General features: G+C 37.0%; 1 protein-coding gene across 1 annotated transcript; it reads right to left on the bottom strand.

Moving 5' to 3' along the window:
- Positions 1 to 1,432: 1,432 nt before the first annotated feature.
- On the bottom strand, positions 1,433 to 21,340 carry LOC139123303 (tripartite motif-containing protein 2-like). Its single transcript, XM_070689458.1, has 4 exons — positions 21,242 to 21,340; positions 13,845 to 14,986; positions 10,849 to 11,154; positions 1,433 to 2,637 (listed from the first exon to the last, which is right to left on the bottom strand). The coding sequence occupies exons 2-4, from the start codon at positions 14,962 to 14,964 to the stop codon at positions 1,823 to 1,825; spliced, it is 2,241 nt and encodes a 746-aa protein (XP_070545559.1). The 5' UTR covers positions 14,965 to 14,986; positions 21,242 to 21,340; the 3' UTR covers positions 1,433 to 1,822.
- Between the last annotated feature and the right edge of the window lie 2,676 nt (positions 21,341 to 24,016).

Here is a 24,016-nt window from a genome sequence, read left to right as displayed (position 1 = left end):
ATAGATTGATTTTCGAAAATCGAGCTATTTAGCAGGCTACCCAGCTGAGGAGCGCCTGTGGGTTAAGGTGGTAGCAGAATATTGTACTCAGTATGTCAGACACCCCAATCACGTCAAAATATTATACATATTCGTATCTTTAAATTGTCAAAATAGCTCATCCATGTCGTATTTGTGCCCAATAAGTGAAACGACTGTCTCACATATGCATCTTTCATTCAATATTTTGTCGAAAAATGTGACCTTTCAACTTTGCTTCATCGGTTTACAGAACGGCATCATGCTGGGCCTTGGGCCTTGCATGTCAAATACGGAAACTTAACTTGATTGTGAGGCACCCATTTTTCAAAGTTCCTGAATCTTCTAAGTGGAAATTATCTGAAAATAACATCATTTGGGCTTGTAACCTCCACAAATGTAATAATCTCCACAAATGTAATATCAACAACAATTGTAATAAAATGCACCCATAAATGTAATATCGCCCATAAATGTAACAAAAATCAACCATAAATGTAATAAAAACACCAACCACAAATGTAATAAATGGTAACCATAAATGTAATAAAAAAACACCCATAAATGTAATACTTATCAACCATAAATGTAATAAATCTATTTTGTCGTTGCAATTGAGGAATTAGCCCTTAAATATTGATCTATGTAATAAGGAAAGCAACTCCACACATTATTCATTCTTAACTGTTTTCGTTTAGTGTCTTTTGCATATTTGAAAGTGTATTTTACGTTTCCCTATTTTGTGTACAGAACTGATTGGCCATGGCTAGACACAGCTGTAATCTGAACGTCAATGCAGTCTCTACTCCGGAGTGGGGAAGACTGTATAAAACTACAATCCTTTAACGCCGTTTTTTTCGAAAATTGCCGTACTTTCTTAATCGATCGCCTCAAATTCGTCTTCAGTGGATAAATTGTGTGGAATAATCGATAGATTGTCTATATTCCTATGTTGTCCCACTTGAAGTTTGTTCCTTCACTAGGGATGCCAGGATGTCTAATTTTGTTCTACTGTGTTCAAGGTAGTGTTCGTATTGTTTTTTACTAGATTGAAATATATGTTCTCGTCAACATGTTTTGTGTCGTAAGTTTCTGTTATAAGGTTTTATATTTCTCTGTTATTTGTTCTGAGTCATCTGTCATAAACTTTGTGTGGTATCACTGGTTGACGAGTTATTTTGACGCTTCCTTATTATGTAATTATCAGTGTCTAGAACTGCTGTTCCACTTCCATTATCTAACGGTTTAATCAGTACCTCGCCGTTTTCTGATAACGTTCTCAAAGTATTCTATTCTGTGTTTCGGAAAGGCAACCTAGCTTCAGGAAAGTATGCAATAACATTACACTAGTCTTATTAAAGTTATTATTTACTCAGGGCATTGATAAACAAATGATCACATATGCAAATTCAAGTTTATTACATTTATGGTTGAGTTTTATTACATTTATGGTTAATTTGTTTATTACATTTGTGGTTGCGGGTTGTTACATTAATGGTTGACTATTTTATTACATTTGTGGTTGATATTACATTTGTGGAGATTATTACATTTGTGGAGGTTACAGGGCTTATACTTTACACTAAACATGAGGCGACATCAAGATAGAATAATATTTTACAAAAACTATCTTTTTAAATGAGAGAAATAGATGGTTTTTGGAATGTAAACATGATGCAAACAGTGCAATTCGTTCGTCGTCACGCTTGAGTGATAATCGAAAAATTACTTCACGCCAAATGCTTTGACAGAAATCCAATATTTTGATGAAATGCAGACATACACATCATCTTGGTGCTTCTGTCTACTTAGAAAATACTGTGATGTGTTTGTCATGCAACCCTCTAACACAGATTCTGTCTCGGCTGACTGCAATGTACCAGGGTCTGATCACTTCACGTTGGAATAGATGACGTCTCCACGTTCCATCTCCACTCCACATCGAAATCCTATCATTGCCGAAATCACAAACATAAACATTGTCAGCGCCATCAACGGCAATGCTGCGTGGGTAGTACAGCTGACTATCACCGGCACCGTACTCACCGTATTGGTACATGTAATTGAAATCAGCATCAAAACACTTGATGCAGTGATGGTCATAGTCAGACACCATGATGGCATCCCTACTGTTGACAGCGACAAAGCCAGGCCACTTGAATGGTGTACGGCGATGACCTAGTTGACCACTAACCTCTTGAACAAAGTGACCAGTCTTGGTGTACTTGAGTAACCTATGACCTTTGACATCAGTGACCAAAACAAATTCTCCCAAGAGAGCTATGCACCAGGGATCAGTGCCTCTTGGTAAAGTAATTATTCTTAGAACTTTATTACTTTGATCACAAACAATAATTTGCAAATTATTGAAATCAAGTATGTAGTAGTTGTTGTCCTGAGAGACTGCTACGGACCCTGGCTTGAATGGATTCTTAAACTGACCGCTGAAACTTCCCAGCACCTTTTCACATGTGAAGTCTTTGTTCAGTATCTGAACAGTGTTGTTTCCCTTGTCACACACCAAAAGTTTGTCATTGTGAAATGTTAAACCACATGGATTGTTGAACTTCTGTCCTGGACTAGGGCCTTGACCCTCCAGTGTGAATTTTGACCAGCCATCTGTAAGGTCAAAGGTTAAAACAACATCATCAAAAGAGGGAATGTCAATGCAGTTGCCGTGTAACAAACTGTTCTCACAAAGACAGCTTTAAAGTGAGAATAGATATCAACACAAATCAAAGTGCATCAAAATGGCTATTCAACAAGGTAAATGCTCATTTTTACTAATTTTTGTAATCCATATTTTAATGTCCTTTTACCATGGCAACAATGTAAATTTGTGTTTCGTAAAAGTTGCTTTCTCAACATGCTAGACAGAGAATAGAAATGCCATCTTTGCATAATACCTCTACCATGGATATATTTCTTTGATTTTTTATGTGGAAGGCTAAACGCGTTGGGTTATCTAATGTCTGGAATTGGGACCTTGACCTGTCAGGCTTAAATTTATCCAGCTGACCACAGGGTCAAAGAGGTCAAAGGTCAAAACTGCCAAATCAGTATTGTGAAGCTGTGTATGCTAATGCTAATTGTTTGAAATTGTACACAGAAATGTTGATACAAATGAAAGTGCAATATCAAAATACAGCAAAGTAAATACTCAACTTCACTGCATTTTGCTATTCCCTATTTTACAATCTTTTTACCATGGCAGCAATACATATCTGTGTTACTAGAAATAATCTCTCTCAGTGTGTAAGAAATACCCTCCTACAAAGATTTTATTGCAAGAGACATATTATGGAATACAATACATATCATTTCTTTGAAAGTTTTATGGAAAGCTAAACCTATTTGGTCATTAAACTATTGTTCTGGATCTTTCTTTTGTCCAGTTGACGCAAGGTCAAAGGTCAAAAAACAAATAAACGTAGTGAAATTGAAATACTGATGTAGCTTTGAATTGAGAATGGATATTAATATAAATCAAACTGCAGCACAATGGCAATTTTATTGGATCAATTCTAATCATCCCTAAGTTTTTTTATTTTAATATTTTAATGCCTATTTACCATGGCAGCAATGTTCACGTTTAATTCATAAAATTAGCTTTGTTAAAAAAAGAAATGCCATTGTTCTAACTTAAAAGTCATTAGCTTATGAACAGATACAATTCTATAGAGTTTTCTTACAATCACTTGATTAAGGAAGCCCATGTTGCCATGGCAACACTTGTAGATTTCAGTTTAAAATGAAAAATTTACTCATATCTCTCTTTTTAGTGGTGCGTAAGTCCAAATTTGCTCCAGCTAACCACAGGGTCAAAAAGAGGTGAATGTCAACACTGGCAAATCAGTAGTGTGAAGCTGTGTTTGTTGATGGTTTGAAATTGTAAACAGAGATGTTGATACAAATCAAAGTTCGATATGAAAATTCAACAGAGTAAATCCTAATTTTAATGAATTTTGCTATTCCCTATTTTACAGTCTTTTTACCATGGCAACGGTGTCTGTGGTACTTGAAATTATCTCTCTTAGAGTGTAAGAAATACCATCCCTTGTACATTCATACAAAGATTTTATTACAAGACGCATATTATGGAATACATTACATATCATATCTCTGAAAGTTTTACGGAAAGCTAAACCTATTTGGTCATTAAACTATTGTCCTTGATTTTAACCACGCTTTTGTCAAGTTGACAACAAGGTCAAAGGTCAAAAGCAAATGAACAGTGACATTGAAATACATATCTTAACAATAAACTGTGTTTGCTAATGTAGCTTTAAATTTGAGAATAGATATTGATATAAATCAAACTGCAGCACAATGGCAATTTAATCGGGTTAATTCTTATCATCCCTATTTTTTGTTATTTTGATATTTTAATGCCTATTTACCATGGGCAACAATATTCATGTATTATTCATAAGCTAACTCTGTCAAAGAAAGAAATGCCATTGTTCTAATTGGAACTCGTTAGTTTTGGAACAGAAAACTCCATGAGTTTTGCTTACAATCACTTTATTAAGGAAGCCCATGTTGCCATGGCAACACTTGTAGATTTCAGTTGAAAATGCAATATTTACTTATATCTCTCTTGTTAGTGGTTTTCTAGTCAAAATTCTTTCACTAACATTTATGAATGACGGCAAACTTTATCACTGTAATTAATTAATTAACTTATTCATTCATGTGACAGGATATGAATAATTTTCAAAATAATCAGCAATAATATCTTTCCTGGTATGCTGTCTAGTTTTACAATGTAAATTTATTAGCTTCCATTGTGACAAATAAAGTAATCTTCCTTCAAACAACACCATAACACCAGTGAAGCAGGGAGGGTTTTACATCTTCATTTTCGTATGTTTGTAATATATTACTATCTTCTTGCTATGGCAACATCTCTCTAAGGGGCAAGTAATGCTTACTTTTATGTTTTTTTCCATTACTTTATTTAACCTTTCTCTACTTCCAACAGAATGTTGAAACACCCATTATTTAGCTTATCAACATAGCGTCTTTATTTGTAAAATGCACTGTTATTGTTTACATTTGAATTCTAGTCTGGACCAGAATTCACTTTTACAACAATAACAACCATGTAAAGCATGAGTTGACAAGCTGAATGCTGTATATATCAAAACATGATTTGGGTAGTAGAACAAGAAATTACCGTTGACATAAAAAAATATTTTTCAAAAATCATCAAATTTTAGCATTACTGGCCCTTTAAACCAGTTACTCTCGGTAGGGCCCTACCGAGAAAAGTGGGCGGGGCTTGACAGAAAGTGAGCGCAATTTGGTGCAACATTGTTTCAAAAATGACCTGAAGCTAAGGGCATATTGTATCAGTACCATGTGTATTAATTGTATAAATAAACAGAATGAACCTACATGAACGATTCATCACACGCTATTTTAGACTTGTGCTGTTTTTGCTCTCTATTTATTATAAAGAACCTGCAGCCAATTGCTCCAAAGTTTAGATTTGAATTCGGAGTTTTTGCAAACACGTACCGGAACGGATGACCGTTGCCTTGGATTAGTGACATCGACTATCGATCGAAACGACTTGCACGGCGATCGACGCTTTTATTCCAATTCAAGTACAGCAAGATTCGTTCTCATTTGATACGATTCTCTGCCAAACACTATTCGTTTACCATGGTATTGAAGTAAAGCATTATTGGAAGACTACATAGTGTGTGTCATGACAACAGCAGTAACTCTCCGCATCTTTATAAACGGGAAGTCTATGAAGGAATGAAGCAATGTGCGAGTATCAGTCAGAATCTGGATTCCATCCCGCAATCCTCCTGTTTCCTCTGAAATAAATTCAGTTGCAGCCATTTCTTCAAGAAGTGCTCTCCTGTGATTCGTTTGATAGCGCACTGACCACGTCCATGTACGATTTTTGCAATTCATAAAGTGATTTTTCTCCTATTGTTCCGATAGAAGAGGCTTTGCAGAATTTTGAATATTGATTCGGTAATAGTCCCGATGAAAAGTAACCAAGTGCAACTCTAACATTTACTAAAAACTCCCCTCCTTCTATGTATAGGGAAGATTTCCAGCGTTTTCTATGAAATTCCTTTAAACACGCCAATGTTGTTGTCAAAACATGCCCGACTTTACCAACTTCTGTTATTCTCATTTTAGAAGAGTGGCAATCATTCTGATGTTCAATGACGGTATCTACAAGTTGTTGTAGTGACTTAGTAGTGCAGATAAGCATGTCATCTTCCAATTTAAGGCAGTCATCTATTGCGGCGATATGAAATTCTGATGCCATTGAACTTGAGGATGGTAGACGACGTGATATTTCGTTACCGTCATATATTACATTTTTACGTTCGGCGTTATGCGTTATGAAAAAATCAAAGACGGTAACAAGTGCTTGGATGGTCGAAATTGGTCTCTTTCCATCGAGGACACTTTTTATTCTGTCCAATTTATTGAAAAGAGAACACCTTTCTTCCTCGTCGTTATAGTAAAAAGTTACTTTACCGCGTTTTTTTCGTGTCTTGTAATTTCCGTTTCAAGTTCCTTTCTCTCATGCGCTCCGTACTATCTGAGGGATAAGTCCGACGTTGAGTTTCTCTCCCAGAACCGTCAGTAAAAAGCTAATGCTGGTTTTCCTCCTCAATGACGGTTAGGAACGAAAATAAGACTGTAGAGAAGACGAGGTTTAGCACGACACAAGTCGTAGCTTAGATATGAAACTTGTCCGAACTTCGTCTATAAAAATAGCGCGATCGATACCGGCAAAAGTTTGCAACATTGGTCTGCAAAAGAAAAGCAAGCTGTATTTTCTCCTTTTTTTTGCACTAAAATGGCCTCGTTCAACGCCTTGCACTGGGGCCTTGGCACCGAAACTACCGAGAAGAAAAATGTTAAACGACACTACTTAGTATATTTTTAGTGAAAAGTTATCTAGCCCATTCAGTATTTGCCAAAATTGTAAATGTTCGTGGAAGAGAGGCCATCAGGAAAGTATGAAAGGTATTTATCATATTTTAGTTCATTATTATCCAACACATCACCCTTTCATAAAAATTGTTTGACCTGCTATCCTAAGTGTAGCACTATTTGGCGCGCATGTAGGTCGAGAGAAGTCAGTCACGTCTTGTAAGACCGCTTGGAATGAGTAAATTCCGAGGCTGCCAGTTTTTCGGCCGGTGAAATTGTTCCCGAGTATGTCACGACTTGTGGCAAAATCATACTTAACTGTGTGGACTCAAAGAGAAATCATGCCTGACTGTGTGCTGAAACTAGTTCGTGGATTGTACCCAAACTTACCCGGTGTTCCATATATGGGTCACAAATGGAAGTAGCTCCAGCATACGAAACCCTTGGTATACTATCTCATATTGAACTTAGACTGAACATTCAAGATATCGATTCGCGTTTCTATTCAGCAGGTATATGTACGTGCGGCGACAAACTACTATCTGTAATGTTGATTAATATACTTAGAGCACTGCAAAAGTTATATATCCATGCCAAACGGCATATCATGTCTCTTGACATGGGGAAAACAAAATTCTAAATGAAAATATGCTCAGATGAAAGGCGATTTTGTGTAAAATAAAGTAATTTTAGTGAGTTATATATATTTGTGTTATTTGTTATGTGAAATTCTTTGACCCAGATGACCGAAATACGATTGTACGCTGTTTTCGCAGCATCTGCAAATTTTTATGGTGAACGCGACAATTAAGTTTCGGTAGAATTCTCTGCGACAGTTTCACTGTTATCGTAATGAGTCAACTACATCGTATTCACAAAAATAGTCGTGATAACTTTACATCGCATTGAAATTAGCTTGCATTACATATAAACCTATCTACGCATCACACTTCGTTCTATTGTTGATAAATGGAAACTCGGTATACACAATGTAGCACTTATCACGGGCCGTTCTCCACTGTAAATTTGCATAAACTGTCAATCATATTCATTTAAACTACCTTTAATTCCGTTACACGAGCTGAATTATTAGTACGTTATGAAGATTTTGACGATTTAACAAGGGATTTTTTGATTCCGCAATGGTGATATGTTGTCAGAAATCTTCGAGACACTTACGAATATCGTACATTAAAGAGGCACTCCCACTTGGTAACATTTTTAAAACACATTTTTTTAATGCCAACGGTCGATATTTGACGTGGCGACTCCGCGCGGATCGCGAGATATCGATAAAAACATGTCATTTCCCGAGCGTATTCTTCACATCCCAAAGTTTTACGATCGTTTCTGGTTATGACCCGAAATCCCCCGAAAGTGTGTTGTTGTTGTGCTGATTGGCGATATTCTAGGGAGTCGAAAAACGTTCGAATGACGCAATTAATTTACCTCCTACTGCGGTGACTTTATATACACCATTATCACCTCTGGTAATTCTTTTTTAAAACTTCTCCTTAGTTTTTGTCGTTTTCATTATTCTCAATCAGTTGTATTAGATTTTTAAACAATACCACATAAGCTTAGATATCACTTTTTACGTGTAAAATAGTAGTCTGATGACTACATTTTGTCGTCTGCCTACGCGTGGTTCGATACATAGCGACCGCCGCGTGTGTATGCGCGCATACCACGCGACGGCCATTATGCATGCTATGTATCAACCGCACCTATCTGTGCTAGTCACCTATGTGAATTCTTGTGGAATCAGCAAACTTTGTTTTTCGTTTTTTTGCTGAGTCAGTGGTACTGCTGTGGCTTGTACAGCAGCGTCAGCGTAGACTCGTACTCCATAGCGTAGTTGACAATGGCCCCAGTGCCGAACGTTCTATGTTCGGAAGCTGAATTCAAGGTGGGCCACCGGAATTCAAACTTTAACTTTTTTGAGGATATATTTTTATCGATATCTCGTGATCCGCGCGTAGTCGCCATGTCAAATATCGACCGTTGGCATTAAAAAAATGTGTTTTAAAAATGTTACCAAGTGGGAGTGCCTCTTTAAATACGAGAAGTTTTTATCAATTATATGAGAAACAAGTCCGTAAAAGCTGCGCTCCGGATCCCCCTGCTTCCCAGTTTAAATTTGCCACCATTATGCAAAATCTCGTGAGGTCTCGCCCTTTTATACGAGAGTTGCCGGTTTAATCTTCAATTTTTTAACTTACTTTTTCTTAAATTATTCTATTCATTTGGCTGAAAGGTTCTAATGGGATGCATGATCATGTGATGAATCGTGTCCCTACATTTCTTGCTTTATATTTAGCAAAGGCAAATGTCATACGGTATACAGGTTCTGGTACACTTTGGCCCTAGGCTTTCTGCCATACATCCTCAGTCTGCGAAACCACTATCAGGGCCTTGGAGATTATTCACTGACATCTGTATTGGTGTCACAGTCAATTCAAAATTTGTTTCCCATACTTTCAGGATGATATTAACGTTGTTTTGTTGAAGGTGGTCAGCAAGTAAATGTTACCAGGGTTCCCCTTGGTAAGTCTCCGGTATGTAACCAGATTAGGGGACAACAGAAATGTTACCTCGGTTCCCAGATCATTGACCAATATTCCCAAACCCAAGCAAATATATTTCAGTCTCAACATGTATATTATAATGAAAATTTATTATTCTTCAACAGTTCCAATGTATAATTTCTACAATTGAGTCAGGGTGCATTTGCTGTGTATCAGGACTTAATTATGATTGTTTGTTCAATTTTGCTAGTAATCATAGTGTTGCTGTAATAAACAGTAGTGGAACAATGGAAAGGTTTACTTCTTCCAGCATTAAACAATTTCACAAATTATAGTTAAATTACTGTAAATTCCGTTGTACATTTTCCTTTCAGTAGTTCAATCATCATGTAAGTAAAGTGTCGTGTGGCTTTCAACAGACCACCTGTGTTGAACTTTTACTACATAAGATTATATTTTGTTTTTTAACTAGTAGGGTTCTCGAATCTGTTGTGGCTGCATTCGCACAATTGAGCGTAAAAAATAGTTGTCATTTAGAGCAAATTTTCAATCTCAACATTTACACGTAAAATCCTTATGTCTCACAACTGTGGTACAGGAGTATTTTTGCACAAACTCTTTGACTTCCACACAAACAAAGAAATGAGCTAGGGCCCTACGATACTTAGTTAACTGAAAAAACACTAATTATCAAATTTTATGAGAGAAGATTTTATTATTTTGTCCAATCTGTATGACATAGTAAAGAAAAGTCACACAGTTTTGAAGAAGTTTTGCATTTTTAATTTAGTAGGCGTAAGTTTGCATAGAGGCGATATAGATTGTAAAATGTCTTAAAGTGTAAAACTTTAAATCAGATACTGCATCGAGCTGAAATAATGTGGTATATCTGCATAGTGCCTAAAGGTTGGCCAGGGCTGGACACATTATATGTATGAACACAAGGATTTTGATAGTCTTTTTGGCTACACCACATGGCACACAGAGTCCACTTCACTTAGTCTTACTTTGGTTGGAGTTAAAAGAGTAACCAATCAAGTTTTTTAGGCTTAATATAATCTGAAAACTAATTTGCTTCGATAAATTTCCAGCAAAGTCCTCTATTCCTACAGAGTAGTGTGCTGTCAACTTATATTTTAGAATGATTATATACGTCAGCACTATAAATGTAACTTATTACCTCAAACAAGTTTAACAAGCTAAGCATTAAATTAAGTGAGAAGTGTAAAATTCCTTTTCAATCTGTTCAAGTTTATCTGTATGAACAACCTACTGTATCAATCACGTATCGAAAATTCAATTAACCCCTTCAAATCGCGATATGTGAAAAATCCAGTCAAAAGTTGTTTTGAATATTTGTTACTGTAACTTCATCCAGCACTCTTACCTGATCGACCTTTCATCGCACATGGCTTAAGATTTGACTGCTTGGCTTTAGTAGCCGTTGTAATTCTCTTTGTTACATGGATTTCTTTTGACTGACGATGTTTGGCCCGTACTACAAGTGGCTCAGAAGGCTCTGTCTGTTTCTTTCCAACAACACCGAGTTCTCGTCCTCCAATCACTTCAAGTCCAGTGTTACCAGTTTGTTTAATCACACTTCTCTGTTCCCTCTGCACCTGGAGTTGATTGGGAGTGATTGTCTCTGCCCTATCCCCATCTTTCCTCTCTACGTCAGACTTTATTGGTTTACCTGCACACATATTAAAATAATTAATTCCTGCGACAGATCAGTAGGTTAGGACTGGTCAGTTTCTTCGGCCTGGGGGGGGGGGCGCGGTGGATTATTTTTTGCCGACGTCAAAAGTGGCTGACCCCCCCTATTCCAAATTTTGAAAACAGGGTGACCCCCCCTATTCCAAATTTCTAAAACAGGGTGACCCCCCCCCCCGGGCGCGACAAAGGTAAAACAAAAGATGGACATAAATTTTATATATATATATATATATATATATATATATATATATATATTATATTTTACATTTTACATATATTTATATTTTAAATAGTCATTCTATGTTTTAGTGAAATTGTTGACATGTCAGTTGTAAGATAGGAATTTCAAAGTGTCAATCTTAAAGTTTAAATACAGTACATTTTGAATGAGCTGTATTTTGAATGAGCTGTGAATGTATTTCACACTTTCTCTGCTTAACCAGATGTCCTGAACTGTTGTACAGAAATGGATGTCAATCATTAATATCAAAGAGGAAAAGCAGTGAATCAAAAACTTTGATGGGTGTTAAGACTTGCCAACCATCCAATTAAATCTACTGAGGAGCCATAGAGAGCTTTTTTAGCCAAATCTGATGTGTACAGTGTCTGAGAGGACCTTTTCTTGTGTAACATTGAAACCATAAAAGCACAGCTAATAATGACAAAAACTGCCTTTTTTAACTGTTATTTTGTTCATAAAAAAGCATCTTTCTACAGAAAACCTATGAAACAAAGGAAAATAATTGCATCAATGAGAAGGAAAGATATCTTGTCATTTTTCTATCTCTAAAATAAGTCACTGTATCAAATATATATTGTGAAATATTTGTGTATGTTGCTTTCTCATACTGAATTCTCACAGAGAGAACAGAAAAGTATCAGGAATTTGTCATCCTTTTCATATGAAATGCAAATTTCATAATGGTACACTTTCACTTAGCAAACATCAAGATATCTCTGAAAGTATGGCGCCCGAAGGGCGCGCCAAAAATATGAAACATCCTGATATCTCTGATATATATGCCTTGTATATTAAAGTCATGCACCTGAAGGGCATGCTGAAAGATGTATGATATATTAAAGTAATGAGCTTGAAGAGCACGCTGAAAAATATTGAACATACAGATATCTCTGATGTATGTATGCTTGATATGTTAAAGTTGGCGTGCTGAAAAAATATGACTGATTATTAAAGTTACGCGCCCAAAGGGCGCGCCGAAAAATACAACTGAATGATGAATTTTGTGGCTGACACTAGCATTTTAGGCAATGATGAGCCTGTGTCAAAATTCAAAAACACACTGACCCCCCCTATTGGGCATTTCAAAACATGGTGACCCCCCCCCCTATCACCAAAGTCAAAAACAGGGTGACCCCCCCCATGAATCCACCGCCCCCCCCAGGCTGAAGAAACTGACCAGTCCCTTACGGTTTCAGAACTGTGCTTGTCATATTAAATTATGCTCATTTAGTTCTGTTCACCTGTAGCAATAACATCGTACATATTAAGTTTATGATTATTGGGAAAAACAAACCTTAGACAGTTATCTGGTTCTACTACTACCTGAGGAACGAAAGTACTGAAATATCAGTTTTAACTTGAATAAGTAGGAAATTTTGTAATTTAAAAAGACTTCAAACATTTTAAATTACCACAAATGTTATTATTTAGCACATTACAACTACAAACTGTACAGTATTAACCATAATTAGTTGAATTAAAGCGATCAGTATTGTACTGACAGGTGTCCAAAATTATATTGTTAATTGTTTAAACTTGTACTGTGTCACAAAATACTTCAAGTGCAAAGTAATGAAATCTGTTACTTAGTTAGTTTCATGCATCCTGCAATCATCAGACAGATAAAGTGAAAAGATCCTTAGCCCCACACTCTCTTTTACATATTTGGGGCGTACCATTCTGTCTGCAGATGGTGTTAAAATTCGATAAAAATAATAATATTTATTTATCAAATTTTAACACCACCTGCAAATAGAATGGTAAGCCCCAAAGATGTAAAAGAGAGTGTGGGGCTAAGGATCTTTTCACTTTATCTGTCTGATGATTGCAGGATGCGGTAAGGATCCTTTCACTTGATCACTCTGATGATTGCAGGATGCATGAAACTTAAGTAACCGATTTCATTACTTTGTACTTGAAGTAATTTGTGTTACTATTTTATAACGCTCTACTTAGCATCGAGCACTGTATTTCCCACGAGGACATCTGTATACTTTGATATTTATATATCATATATAATGTGTGTGTGTGTGTGTGTGTGTAGGTGTGTGTGATTGTCTGTTTGTCTGTCTGTCTGTTGTCTGTCTGTCTGTCTGTTATATATTATATATATATATATATATATATATATATATATATATATAATATATATGTCTGTATCTGTTGTGGTGATTACCTGTCTATCTGTGTATATCGTATGTCACAATTGATTCTACTAAAGCACCCATTAACTCATTTACTTACCAGTGCTTGTACTGAAAGCTTATAAAATTTGGTAAACTTTGCTTAAAAACCAACCAACAACTAACTCAATACATTAAACAATTTCATGACCTGTCAAAATCTAATGCACAACTCAATATGATTTACAGCTTGACTTATTCTACCAAATTGTTTCAAAATTACCTTTCCTGCTAGTAACATACCTCGTTTGGTCAGATGATATCCTTTGACAACACCAAGATCAATCTTTAAACACTCAGGATTTTCTGTGAAAACCAGGTCACTGTCCGTGTCACCACAAGGTACATCGGTCAGATCATCATAGTGCTGCTGTTGATCTTTCATCTGTTTTTGTGCCATCATGATGTCCACAGCTCCACCAAAAGTCAAGAGATGGTTCAGATATGAAAGTATACTTTCTGCACTGGCAATTTTATATTCCAGAAGTTCTATATTGGCATCACTTTCTTTACACTTTGGTATGTAGATATCATCAACTTGACCCAGCAATTTCACCTGTTGCTTTTTGATTTCACCCATTAATTTTTTACACATCGTATTAATTTGTTGTTCAGCTGCTGACCTGTTGACATCCAGGTCTTGTCGAACGCCACATGCTCTATCTTTTCTTAATTTTAAATAACTAACTTTCTGAGCAATTTTCAGTGAGTATGCTTTCATATCTGGCATATACTGCTCTATTGCCGACTCTAGTGACATCACCTTATGATCTGGCGATGGGTGGTCAATTACGATACATTTATGACATATTGGCACTTGACAGGTATCACAGTAGAATTCTAATTTAGTGCTGCGGTGAATTCCACAGAATCGTGGCTGGGTCATTCTGAAGTGCTGTGTTGACATCTTTTCATTGTATTCTGCAATTGTTATTGGTTCATGATCTTGCAAGACTGTCACTACTTTATGGGTTTGTATGCAGACATTGCAGTAAAAGTGTCCACCACAGTCACCACACCAGTACTTGGCCTCCTTCCTACACCCAGCCTGTTCACACATCGTATCACCGATCCTTTCAGGAAGGACGTTGCTGCTGATAACCTCCAATAGGTCATTCAAAAATCGATTGTTGGTGATAGCTGGTACCCCTCCAGAGGGTAAAGGCCATCGATTCTTGCAGGTTGGACATACCAGCCGACCTTTTTTTGCTTTGACCCATTTTGTGAGACAATGTTCACAGAATGTGTGATGACAAGGCAGTATTTTCGGTGACTTGAAACGTTGCATACAAATTGCACACAACAATACCTTGTCATCAATGTCAGTCAGCAGTTTTTCTTTGGAGTCTAAAGATGAAGCCATGACTGTATTTGGTCAGAGTTCACTGAAAATGATAGAACAAAATGGCGTATGATAATCGACCAAATCATGAAACAGCGAAATCCACATCAATTATATTCAAAAGAGCGGACGAAAACAAGACTGTTCCAAAATAATAGAGTTTATTTCTAAAACTTCGACGTTTCGACTCAACGCAGGGAATCTTCATCAGGAATAGGCATAAGACGAGTGATTACTCAGTCTAAAAGTAGCGATGTTGGCTTTGTACAATCCGACTGGAACAGACTCATGTTTTTCAATCGCTCAAATACTACTCTCCAGACCAAGTTTCATTGCCACCTGGTATTAAGCACTGTTGTTGGACTGACACCAGTTCTAAAAACAAACTCAATATTCATACCCTCTGTCGTGCATCCATGTCAGATTTTAACCTTAAAAATTTGTTTAAAAATTGATCAATCAAATTTGTAATTGTGTATATTAACTTTGTAGACCATATTGCCAGGTCACTACATTGCAAATATCAAAGTTTCAAGCCTCCAACTTCAAGAAAATTTTTAAAGAATATTGCACAATTTCCTATGACCTTTGGCCTGCCTTATACCTCGTAGCTAAGCTAAGCTAAGGCTATGTCTTATCCTATACACAGTCCGAGATGGCTGATGTCTATTGAACGCTGGCCGGTATGGCCAAAATGCACAACTAAATTTCAGAGTTGCCAGTGACCTTTCACCCTCATATCATTCTGTACCACATTAATTACACACAGACATATATATATATATATATATATATATATATATATATATATATATATATATATATATATATATATATATATATATATATATGTATATATATACATACATATATAATATATATATATATATATATATATATATATATATATATATTATATATATATATATATATATATATATCATATACTCCTGCCCTATTTCTTCATCCCAGTGACGTTCACAGTAAAATATCAGCCGTAATATTCACGGTAAACGTCTAGATATGCACGATAAACGTCATCGGTTTTGGAGTTCGCATGAAACTTGATACAGATGTTGAGCTCACATTGCTTTAACACTGAATAAAGACACTATGCAGTTTTATGTTAATTACTATTTAATTTACATACGTAATGAACTTTCCTACTACTCTTCCCTTCGCGAAAGTTATTCGTACAGCAACATAATCAAGAACGAGTTACGACGCTACAGCTTCAAGTAGCCTACTCACTTCACGTTTTCCCTAATCCGCTCACAATTCTTTTCTAAGATGGTAAATTCGGCATATTTGACGACTGAGGATAATTCTTGGAGATAAACTGACTGGTACGGCTATTATATCCACTGTGCATTCATAGATGTCGCAGAGCTGCTTGTTTTTTGCTGATCAGCTGCTCGATCGAGTTTGAAATCGAACGTTGGCGCGGCGCGAGTATTTTGACCCGAGTTTGGCCGGCCTCATAACTTTCGCAAAGGGAAGTCGTAGAGTGTATGTTAAAACACGAAAACACACTCATTTTACACACTCCAGCCTATTTTTTACTTCCACCGCCATTTCAAGCTAAAACTAAATCTTCTTCAAAGTGTGAAAACCTGTGTCGACATCTTTAAATTGTTCGCTTCAAAAGTGTGCCATAAACCCTCCTTTGAAGTGGAATGGCCAACAGCGGAATAACATCATGAAGTGATACGGTTGTCATCACTCTTTAGCAACCAACTTTTTATCAGTACAGCGATGAGCAAGCAAGGTCGATTTCAGTGGATTTCCTTGCTAATTTCGGAACGTCCGTAGGGAAACAGTCATAACCAAAGCATTCATTTATGATATAGGGGTTATTACACGAAGTTTAGGCGATACCGCGTCGTATTTTCGTGATGTGTCCGCATTTTGACTCGTTGCTGCGCAACTCGTCAAAATACGGACACACCACTCGAATACGACGCGGTATCGCCCAAACTTCGTGTAATAACCCCTAAGTATCTTACATTGTCTCCGAAACCCACACCGGTGCCACCGGGCACAATCATGACCTGTGAATCTCACTGACAGACCTGTAAAAATCGGGAATATAATATGTGCACATCGTCTGTCGCGAGTATTTTCAGTGCGGTTGGATTTTTGTGGCTCATTTATGGCAGTAAACGATGTAATTCACCACTCAGATACTTAAACTTGTCAACAGGAAACTTTTCATATAACGGTTCTGCCAACCGAGATCGTAATCTTCGGCAGCGCAGAGTAGACGACATGAAAACACCACCGTGTTGGGACTGGCCGTGAACGATTACAGTTGTCGGGTCGGTAAAACACTCTCCTACTACCTCCATGTTGTACCTAAGTGCAATGCCCATGAACTGACTGCAAACAAACAAATTTTGACCATAATCACATTCACAATGACATTTCGGAGTGTCACAAGTCTATTCTCTCAGCAGTTTTAGGGAGCCTTCAGTAATTACAGGGGGGTGGGCCGGGGGAATTGGGGGAGGGTCACTTTTTAGAAAACAGTTCAAGGGGGAGGGTCACTTTTTATAAACCTATCTTGGGGGAGGGTAACTTTTGACAGAAGCTGATATTATGGCCAAAACTTTGATTGTCCGTGTGATATTTCCTGAATAGGAAATCACCAACAAAATACGCACACACTTATAGACCGCCCCATGCATAGTAAATTGACATTTGGTGAGATTCCAAAATCAAATTTCTTACACAACCATAGACTTGTAACCACTCTAGTCTAATCAAGAACAATAATGTTAATAATCAAGCATACATAAATGTACAGATTTATCTAATTTTGTACTGAAAAAAAATTATTCATAGTTTCATCATAGACCCCTATGCATAGTGAATCGACATTTTGGTGAAATTCCAAAATCAAATTTCTTGCACAACCATGGACTTGTAACCATTCTAGTCTTATCAAGAACAATATTCTGAATAATCAAGCATTCATAAATGCACAGATTTATCTAATTTTGTACGAAAAAAAATTATTCATAGTTTCGTCATAGACCCCAATGCATAGTGTATTGAATGACATTTGGTGAAATTCCAAAATCAAATTTCTTACACAACCATAGATTTGTAACCACTCTAGTCTAATCAAAAAAATTGATATCAATAATCAAGAGTACAGAAATGCAAAGATTTACCTATTTTTGTATTGGAAAAAACTATTCATAATTTCATCATAAACACCATGGATAGTGAACTGACTTTTTAGATGAAATTCAGAAATCAATTTCTTGTACACAAATGTTCATTTTACTTCCCTATTCAAGCAAAGTACATTTAAATACATTATCAAACATGTATAAAATACAGATATAGCATGTTTTGTGGGGGCACATTGTCAATAATTTGCCTGATAGACTCCATGTATTATGATTTGATATTTTTGGATGAAGCACTAAATCAGCTACATCTTGCCTTCTTATAGTTGCACAAAATATGGTGACCCTCCCTAAACTGTATGAAATACCATATCTCTTGAAAAATTCTTGCGTGATAAATTGCGACTGTCCCTCCAAAAACACCAGCTCTGTAATTTGTCCCTAACATAACAATTGAACCAATTGTTATGTAAATTTGCTGATACTGTTTTATTTATTCCCGGGGAGAATACCGCAGTGATGGGGGGGGGGAGGGTCAAGTTTTAGAATGTCAGACAAGGGGGAGGGTCACATTTTAGACAGGAGGATTGGGGGGAGGGTCACATTTTACGGTACAGGTGTTCGCGAAATTTCCCCGGCCCCCCCCCCCTGTAATTACTGAAGGCTCCCTTACTGTATGTGAACATCCCAGCAAAGGTCACGCATACGCGTAGCCCTGCGTACAGGTCTGTGTGTTCCCGGCGTGATACGGCCTCCACCACAGCCCTGCAACGCTCTATGGAGATAACTGGCGACCGTTTTTTCGTTGCGGTCCGGATGCAAAAACGGTCTTTTTGGCCGAAATTCTGCTCTATCGGGGCAAAATCCTTTCCATGCCTACCTTTACCTCCTAACCGACCCCAGAAATGATGCGATTAACTTCTCCTAACGTCCAAAACCGCTCGTTTTCTGAAACATAACGTACTCGAAAAGTTGTTTACCCATAGAGGTCGCCATTTTGAATCTCGCCAGTTACCTCTATGGACCGTTGCAGGGCTGTGGTGGAGGCCGTATAACGCCGGGAACACACAGACCTGTACGCAGGGCTAGCGTACGCGTTGCTGTAAGAAGTTCGGTTACAATGAAAATATAATTCGTATTTTCACTAGTTAAAATACGGGTTCATACTAGTACCGTCTAAACAATAGGAGAATGGCAATACAGGCATAGCATGTATGATAAAGTATGAGAGCTTTTGGCTACTTATTTCTTTGTAACTACTTGTAAAAAAAATATCAACTGAAATCAAGATCTACAGAAGTCTTTCTCCGGATGTTCAATTGCAGAAAGCCCTCTATCTGATCAACCCCCACCTCAACTAATGACAAAATAGTGATCGCCCTTCTACAATGACGTTTGAGACTGTGATTTACATAAAACATTTATCGAAGAACTCCACTTCATGATAACTGTCTATGATGTACCATCAAAAGGTGATGTAATCTACTACATGTAGCCACAGTAAAGTGATACATGCTTCATGATTACTGTCTATGATGTACCATCATAAGTAGATGTAATCCACTATCTGTAGCCACAGTTAAGTGATGCATGCTTCCTAAGGATGTGATACAGCTGAAAGATTATCGACTAAAGTTTGCCTCCAGATTACAATAAGTGTGTCTTAACTGAAATGAAGTGTGAATGATTTGTTTAGGCTTCTAACTTAGTCAAGAAAAAACAGGAGTGTTATTTGATATATGATTGATGCAATGACATACATGTGCTAATTAGAAAAAATCGTAATTTGAATAATGAAAAGTAAAAGTGACTTGCCCTTCTTTCTGAATATGACTTTGTTTGTGTACCGTCTATTTACTGTCTGTTCTGTGCTGTTTTGTGTCCATGTTTACAACTATTGTCTTACGAATTCTGACCTACTGTCATTGGATTATGGATTGGTATGATTGCGATTATTTTGCTAATCTTCCACTGAAGAACTACCGAACAACTTCCCTAGCAGGTAAACATAGCCAAACTGCTACTGCTTGGTGTATTTTTACCAGATATTATGTTGGCACATTAACATAAGCAAAATAGTAGTCTTCCATGGAAGTGCACATTCAGTAATCAAAGAATAGACTATTGATCATTTTATTAACCTCAAATAGTACGTATATACGTCCGCTTTTCATTTCTGTCTTTGCCTCCTGACAGTGGGGGATTGTGAGAGACAGGATGGCTCAACAGGGAAATAATACTTCATGTCCATCAATAACTCCTATTACCTGAGATTAGTATTCCATATTACTTCTATATTATCTTGAAAGCAAAAGCTTGCAGACCATACTACTGTACATGTTTATGACGAGCGTTTCAGCCAATATTTTGTGAATTCGAAGATCACCGATATCTGCAGAAACCACTATCAATGCTGATTCAGTGTTCTTAAACCTAGATATCATCAGTACATCCGCTTTCTCATCCTTCAAGCTGACCACTGCTGAAGAACTGAAATCTCTCATCATGCAGTCACCTTCAAAACAAGTTACCTTGACCCAACTCCAACAGCCTTATGTGAAGAAATGCTTGGATACTTTACTCCCCTATATACCTTAGGTATTAAAGTCAGCTTCGTTGATTTCTCTAGCAGTTTACCATGCATATTAAAATCTGCATACCTACATACAAGTATAGATTGGATATCCATATCTGTGCTTTTAAACATTATCCTGCAAGTTTTTTCAAATGCAATGATACCAGTTCAAGATATATTGAAAATCTTAATCACGTTTTAGTATACTATTTCACGTTTTAATATATTATTTCCCTATGTGTGATTGCCCTTGTGATTGGCTGAAACTTTCACATAACAGTTAACACTACTGTAATATCGAAACATTCATAACATTACTGTTTACCAACCTGTGGATTGTCAGTTGAACTTGTACCCCTTGCTAATGTAGAATACATACAGCAATTTGTTTTTACAGGAAAGTTGCAGTATAAAAGTAACAGCTGGAACCCGAGCACAAGTACTGTACAACTGGCACAAAAAGTACACTGTCCTTCCATACAGTAGGTAACCGTCGAAAGTCCACATATTTCTCGACCGTCAGTGACACATATGCAAAACGCAAACCATTGGATGTGAAATGCATAATGTACATTTTGAAACTTACCTGAACTCTTCCTGTTCGACTAACTCCTACGAATCAAAAACCGAGTCTAGGAAAAGCAGAAGTGACTTGCTAATCTTCCACTGAAGAACTACAGAAATCTGATTAGCATATAAAAGGATGTGCATGTTTGGGCAGAACCTGTGTGACCCTAACTGACCTTTACACAACACTCCTTTTCATAACAACTGGGCAACAAAACATAGCCAATCTGCTACTGCTTGGTGTATTTTTACCAGATATTATGTTGGCACATTAACATAAGCAAACTAGTAGTCTGCCATGGAAGTGCACATTCAGTAATCGAAGAATAGACTATCGATCATTTTATTAACCTCAAATAGTAGGTATAAAGTTTCTCTTTCTATTTCTGTCGTTCTTTCCTGACAGTGGAGGATTGTGAGAGAGCGGATGGCTCAACAGAGAAATCATACTTCATATCCAACAATAACTCTGATAACCTGAGATTAGTATTGCACATTACTTGTATATTATGTTGAAAGCGAAAGCTTGCTTTGCAGACCATACTACTGTACATGTTTATGGCGAGCGTGTCCGCCAATATTTTGTGAAGAATATCACCGATATCTGTACAAACCGTGACTTACCAATAGTAATTCAGTGCTTAAACCTAGATATCATCAGTAAATCCGCTTTTTCATCCTTCAAGCTGATCACTGCTAAGAACTGAAATCTCTCATCATGCAGTCACCTTCAAAATAAGTTACCTTGACCCAACTCCAACAGTCTTGTTTGAAGCAATGCCTGGATACTTTACTCCCCTATATACCTTAGGTATTTAGGTAAGCTTTGTTGATTTCTCTAGCACTTTACCATGTATATTAAAATCTGCATACCTACATCCAAGTATAGATTGGATATCCATATCTGTGCTTTTAAACATTATCCTGCAAGTTTTTTCAAACGCAATGATACCAGTTCAAGATATATTGAAAATCTTAATCACGTTTCAGTATATTATTTCTCTATGTGTGACTGCCCTGGTGATTGGCTGAAACTTTCACATAACAGTTAACACTACTTTAATATCGAAACATTCATAACATTACTGTTTACCAACCTGTGGATTGTCAGTTGAACTTGTACCCCTTGCTAATGTAGAATACATACAGCAATTTGTTTTTACAGGAAAGTTGCAGTATAAAAGTAACAGCTGGAACCCGAGCACAAGTACTGTACAACTGGCACAAAAAGTACACTGTCCTTCCATACAGTAGGTAACCGTCGAAAGTCCACATATTTCTCGACCGTCAGTGACACATATGCAAAACGCAAACCATTGGATGTGAAATGCATAATGTACATTTTGAAACTTACCTGAACTCTTCCTGTTCGACTAACTCCTACGAATCAAAAACCAAGTTAAGGAAAAGCAGAAGTGACTGCTAATCTTCCACTGAAGAACTACAGAAATCTGATTAGCATATAAAAGGATGTGCATGATTGGGCAGAACCTGTGTGACCCAAACTGACCTTTTCACAACACTCCTTTTCAAAACAACTGAGCAACAAAACATAGCCAATCTGCTACTGTTGGGTGTATTTTTACCAGATATTATGTTGGTTCATTAATATAAGCAGAGAAGTCGTCTGCCATGGAAGTGCACATTCAGTAATCAAAGAATAGACTATCGATCATTTTATTAACCTCAACTTCATGTCCAACAATAACTCTGATAACTTGAGATTGGTATTCCACATTACTTCTACATTATGTTGAAAGCAAAAGCTTGCAGACCATACTACTGTACATGTTTATGGCGAGCATTTCCGCCAATATTTTGTGAAGAAGATCATCGACATCTGCACAAACCTGGACTACCAATACTAATTCAGTGTTCTTAAACCTAGATATCATCAGTACATCCGCTTTCTCATCCTTCAAGCTGACCGCTGCAGAAGAACGGAAATCTGTCATCATGCAGTTACCTTCAAAACAAGTTACCTTGACCCAACTCCAACAGTCTTGTTTGAAGCAATGCCTGGATACTTTACTCCCCTATATACCTTAGGTATTAAAGTCAGCTTTGTTGATTTCTCTAGCAGTTTACCATGCATATTAAAATCTGCATACCTACATCCAAGTATAGATAGGATATCCATACCTGTGCTTTTAAACATTATCCTGCAAGTTTTTTCAAACGCAATGATACCAGTTCAAGATATATTGAAAATCTTGTTTGAAGAAATGCCTGGATACTTTACTCCCTATATACCTTCAATGTTAAACTCTCACTTTAATCTTGAGAAGAACCTGCATTATTTAACTCTGCTGTAATTTCACCACTACTCAAAAATGCTTCGCTTGACAGTAAACAAATATTAAAGGAACTATCTTTCAGTATCGGATTTGTCATTTCTTCCTAATATCAAGGAAACAGTTGTCACTGCTTAAATGAAGGCGTACATCACGCCCAACTCAGGAATCACTGCAACCTGGCACTTGCTCGGGTTCCATCTGTTACTGTTATACTCCGATGTCACCTTTGCGGCTCCACTGTTCGGCTCCACTATCGCCAAGCGCAACCTACGATCAGAGCGAGCAAACGTTTTCCTAATCCCACGCTGGTTTTGTGTACGAACGGAACGTTTGTGGATAGCAACGTGCATAGAAACTACAATCGTGGTACAGAAATGCACACGATTGCCCATATTTGGTCACCTGGCCGGGAAGTGATACGTATAAAGAAATGCACAGATGTGAGGGTGCTTTCCCCATAGCTTTACACAGGCATGTGAATGTAGGTATATGCACAG

The sequence above is a fragment of the Ptychodera flava genome, chromosome 22, assembly GCF_041260155.1.
Source record: "Ptychodera flava strain L36383 chromosome 22, AS_Pfla_20210202, whole genome shotgun sequence".
Taxonomy (NCBI): Eukaryota; Metazoa; Hemichordata; class Enteropneusta; family Ptychoderidae; genus Ptychodera; species Ptychodera flava.
The sequence above is the reverse complement of the archived record's forward strand: the minus strand, read 5'-3'. Positions and strand labels throughout refer to the sequence as shown.

What these genes read in the sequence shown, in the direction of transcription:
- LOC139123303 (XM_070689458.1), bottom strand. Translation starts at nt 14,964, where the DNA reads ATGGCTTCATCTTTAGACTCCAAAGAAAAACTGCTGACTGACATTGAT. An exon ending in ATATCATCTGACCAAACGAG is followed by an intron (nt 11,155 to 13,844) that starts GTATGTTACTAG and finishes ATATGTGTGCAG; the next exon opens with GTAAACCAATAAAGTCTGAC. An exon ending in TGCGATGAAAGGTCGATCAG is followed by an intron (nt 2,638 to 10,848) that starts GTAAGAGTGCTG and finishes TTGACCTTACAG; the next exon opens with ATGGCTGGTCAAAATTCACA.